Raw genomic sequence first — 5,109 nt, forward strand, 5'->3', positions numbered from 1 at the left:
GAGAAGCACGCAGAGGTCTTGGAGCAACTGAAGGCTTTTCAGGCTGAGGCTGCTGGCCAAAATGCTAAACTTAAAGAGGCCATCGATGGCCAGGCAGTTGCTGAGGAGCGGCTAAAATTTTTCTGGGGAAAGCTTGAAGAGAAGAAGCTACGACTTGAAGAAGCCGAGTCCCGATCTTCCAACTATTTGTAGCAACTATCGTACGCTTCCTAGACTCGGGATAGTGCTTGGGCCAATGGGATCATTCTTGGTTTCGAGACCTTTCGGTCTTGGGCCAAGGATCCTGCCCGCACCATTGACCTTGACATGGTCAAGCCTGAGACCATTCCCGTTTCTGATAAGGCTTTAAAATAGCTTATCAGTCTCAAATCGGATCTGATGCCCGATGCTGTGGGGATCGACAGATTTGCTCATCAGCCATTTTCGGGTTCCGAGGAGTCCTTGGGTGACGAAGGGACCGCTTCTGGACATGGTACTGAGACCCCACCTGCTTCTAAGGCTCCATCTGCAGACCCTAAAGAAGGCTAAACTTCTTCTTTTGACTTGTAATAAAGCAGTTAGTACATTTTGTTCTTTTGTAAATGACAAACTTGAGACTTTAATGAGATGTTTTATATTTGTTTCTCAGGGTGAACTAGCAATATTTTTCGAACACCCTTTTCCTTGAAGGATTTATGTTCTTGACATAACTTTTCTGAAGTTTGTTTAACCTTTTTCGAGCACACGTTTTTTGTTAAGGGTTTCTGCTCTTGATAGGCTATTCGTTTGACTTTCTTCGAACACACCTTTTTCGAAGGTTTTACGTTCTTTACAAGTCATTAGTTTAACCTTCTTTGTACACACCTTGTTTAAAGGTTTTACGTCCTTTACAGGTTGCTAGTTTTAACCTTCTTCGAACATACCTTGTTTGAAGGTTTTATGTCCTTTACAGGTTTTTTTTTTTTTTTTTTTTGAACTATGTCTCATCAGGTTTGGTCTCGGGAAAGTTCTAAATTTTCCTGATGGTCTTTCGGTCGTTTACCCTGAGGGTAGTTTTAATTTACTTTGCTTTTGAAGTGCTTAAAAGGTGATTGAAACTTCAGGAGATTCTTTTTTTTAATAAAATGTAATGAAAATTACGGGGAAAATAAGAATCAAATGAGAATAAAACAAGAATCACCTTACTGGAATAAGCTAGATAAAGTACTTTTTGAGGTGCTCGGCATTCTACGGCCTGGGGAGTGCTTTTCCTTCCATGCTCTCAAGGTAATAAGTTCCTGCCCTTCTGCACTCAATCACTCTGTAGGGTCCTTCCCAGTTTGGGCTAACTTTCCGGCGGTCGGATCTTTGGTGGCAATGGTGGTCTTGCGCAACACCAGGTCCCCGATCTTGAAGCTTCTGTGCTTGACCCATTTATTAAAATACCGAGCCACTTTCTCTTGGTACGCCGACATGGTTACTTGGGCCTGGTCCCATTTCTCTTGTAGCAAGTCTAAATGTAGTTTGAGACCTTCATCATTAGTCTCGGGATGAAAAGTCTCGACTCGGTAGCTACCCGGGCCCACGTCGGCTTGTATGACTGCCTCAGTCCCGAAAGCCAAGGTGTACGGGGTCTCCTCGGTGGGTGTTCTTTTCGTTGTTTGGTATGCCCACAAGACTTCTGGAAGATCATCTGCCCAATCACCCTTTCGATCTCCAAGTTTTTTCTTCAGAACTTTGAAAATTGTCTTGTTGGTAGCTTCTACTTGCCCATTTGCCTGGGGATGAGCTGGAGAAGAGTAGTAGTTTCTTATATGAAGCTTTGCACACCATTCTCGGAATGAGTCGCAGTCAAATTGCTTCCAATTATCAGTTACAAACGCATGAGGAATACCATAGCGGCATACGACGTTCTTCCACAAGAACCGTTCTATGCTTTTGGCTGTAATGTTCACTAGGGCTTCAACTTCTGCCCATTTGGTGAAATAATCCACTGCTACAACCGCGACCCGCACACCCCCCTTTCCACGAGGTAGTGGCCCAAGTATATCTACCCCCCATTGTGAGAATGGCCACGGTGAAAAGATTGAACTCAAATCTTCTGGGGTTGTTTTGTAATGTTTGAGAAGCGTTGGCATTTGTCACAATTCTTGACTATCTGTACTGAGTCCCAACTCATATTCGGCCAGTAGAAACCGGCTCTGATTGCTTTATGCACCAATACTCTTGCTCCCGAGTGACTACCACAAATACCTTCATGGATCTCGCGAAGGACATAATCACCTTCTTCTTTGGAGATACACTTGAGGAGTGGTAGCATGAAGCCTCGTTTGTACAGAATCCCATTGATGATGGTAAATTTGGCAGCTCTAGTTCTGACTTGCATTGCTAACTTCTTATCCAATGGGAGAATTCCCTGTTCCAAGTATTTCCTTATACTCCTCTGCCATCCTGGTATAGTCTCGGTAACCGAGACCGAAACTGTCTCGCCTACGGCAGGTCTTGTTAAAGTCTGGATTGGACTTTCAGGCTCTTCGGCATCGTTAGCTACTGCTGATGCCATTCGGGCTAGCCGGTCAGCTCTTTCATTCTATTCTCTTGGTATCTTCATAATACAGAATCTTTTGAATGTATTCCGTAAATCTTGTACTTTTAATAAGTATTGCTTCATTTTTCCTCCTCAGGCTTCAAACTCTCCTCGGATGTGTCCAACGATTACTTGCGAATCGCTTCGTAGTTCGACAAACTCATCTCCCATTTCATGGGCTAAACCGATTCCTACTAAAACTACCTCATACTCGGCTTCATTATTGGTGGTCTTGAACTCCAACCTCAGGGAGCTGCATAACTCTTCTCCATCTGGGGTGATTAATACAACACCAGCCCCACCATTCTTTCTTGTAGAGGATCCATCTACGTAGACTACCCATGTTTCGTCTTTCTGCCATTCTAAGGTGACAGGTAGATTGGTGAATTCTGTTAAGAAGTCTGCCAATACCTGTCCCTTGATAGCGTTCCTTGGGAGAAAATCAATATCAAATTCTCCGAGTTCGATTGCCCAGTTAGCTAATTTGGCAGACAGATCTAATTTTGAGTACTTTCTTCAATGGATACTCGGTCAAGACTCTTATAGTATGAGCTTGGAAATATAGGCGTAACTTCCTGGAAGCAATAGTCAGCGCAAATGCTAACTTCTCCATCTGAGGGTACTGCTCTTCTGCCCGCTTCAATGCTTTGCTGACTAAATAAACTGGTTTCTGAACGCCGTCTTCTTCTCGGATGAGGGCAGCACTAACAGATGTTGGGGAGACAGCTAAGTATAGATACAATGCTTCTCCGGGAACAGTTCTGCTTAGCAGTGGTGAGCTTGTCAGCTACTTCTTCAATTACTCAAAAGCCTCTTCACACTCTTCAGACCTCTCAAATGCTTTCCTTAGGAATTTGAAAAATAGTATGAACCGATTCAACGCTGCAATCCTACCCGTCAATTGCTGAAGTTGCTTCATATTCTTAGGTGATTGCATATCCAAGACTGCTTGGATCTTCTCGGGATTAGCTTCTATTCCTCGATTTGACACCATGTATCCGAGAAACTTACCTCAGACCACTTCAAATGCACACTTTGCGGGATTCAACTTCATCCCATATTCCTTTAATGTTCTAAACGTCTCGTACAGGTCTTCTACATGACCTTCTGGTAGTACACTTTTAATCAACATGTCATCAACATATACCTCCAAGTTACGCCCGATTTGGTCTCGAAACATCTTATTAACCAGCCTTTAATATGTTGCTCCCGCGTTCTTTAGACCGAAAGGCGTAACCTTATAGCAGTACAGGCCTCGGTCAGTCATGCCATATCCAGCTGTTGAGTCTACCAACGCATCAATGTGTGGCAGAGGAAAGCTGGCTTTTGGGCATGCTTTGTTAAGGTCTGTAAAGTCCACACATATTCTCCACTTCCCGTTGAATTTTTTGACCAGCACCACACTGGCCAACCGGTCGGGATAATATACCTCTTTTATAAACAGAGCCTTAAGCAACTTCTCTACTTCCTCGGCGATGGCCATATTCCGCTCGAAGGAAAACTTTCTTCGCTTCTGCCTCACTGGCTTCATGCTTGGATCCACATTGAGTTGATGGTGAATGTCATCGGGACTGATTCCCGGCATATCTTCATGAGTCCATGCAAATACCTCCATGTTTCTTTGGAGAAAAGTTATGAGAGCGTCTCGGATTCCCGAGGCGAGCTGTGTTCCTACCTTTACTACCTTTCCTTCTCCCAGTTCCACGTCTTCCAAGGGCTCGACAGGTTCCCCTTTTAGGGGATCTTGGCTTCGGCTACCCACCACGCCGACCGTCAACGTAGCAAGATCTGATTTTTTGAGGGAAATATTATAACATTTCCTTGCTGCAGCTTGATCTCCTTTCACCTCTCCTACTCCTTCCTCAGTAGGAAACTTCATCATCAAATGGTAAGTTGAGGTTACAGCCTTCAACTTATTAAGGGATGGTCGACCAATGATCGCATTGTATGTAGACGGTCGATCGATCACCAAGAAGTCCACCATAGTTGTAGACTGCCTAGGACCTGTCCCCACTGTAACAGAGAGGGAGATGAGTCCCATTGGCTGGACTTGTTCTCTAGCAAACCCTACCAATGGTGAATCAAACGGTTGGATCCTGTCTCGGTCAACACCCATCTGTTTGAAGACCGGCCAGTATAAAATGTCAGCCGAACTACCATTGTCCACCAAGACTCGGTGGCTTTTATGGTTGGCAACCGTTAGCGTAACTACTAATGCATCATCGTGGGGGAATATTACCCTCCTAGCATCCTCTTCATAGAAGGATATAGCCATCACCTCCTTCTATGCTACTTTCGAAGGTCTTCCTATCGACAATACTTCGTCATCAGCCTTCGTTCTCCTTGCATAAGCTTTTCTAGATGAACTAGAACTTCCTCCACCAGCTAGTCCTCCCGAGATGGTGTGGATCTCCCTTACTACATCTTGATGCCAAGGCTGATGGGCATCCCGGTCTCGTCTTGGTTCTGCCTGCTGATTGTGTATCGGTTCAACATATCGATCTTCTCTCGGCCTTACTTCTCAGTTTCTGGCAGCTTCTCGGTTTCCTTCAAGCAGCGGGGGC

At 44.7% G+C, this 5,109-nt stretch overlaps 1 protein-coding gene across 1 annotated transcript; it reads right to left on the bottom strand.

The window, feature by feature from the left end:
• Positions 1-3,740: 3,740 nt before the first annotated feature.
• Positions 3,741-4,820, bottom strand: LOC132169285 (uncharacterized). The gene has a single exon (XM_059580344.1). The coding sequence runs from the start codon at positions 4,818-4,820 to the stop codon at positions 3,741-3,743; it is 1,080 nt and encodes a 359-aa protein (XP_059436327.1).
• Between the last annotated feature and the right edge of the window lie 289 nt (positions 4,821-5,109).

This window comes from Corylus avellana, chromosome ca2 (genome assembly GCF_901000735.1).
Source record: "Corylus avellana chromosome ca2, CavTom2PMs-1.0".
Lineage (NCBI taxonomy): Eukaryota > Viridiplantae > Streptophyta > Magnoliopsida > Fagales > Betulaceae > Corylus > Corylus avellana.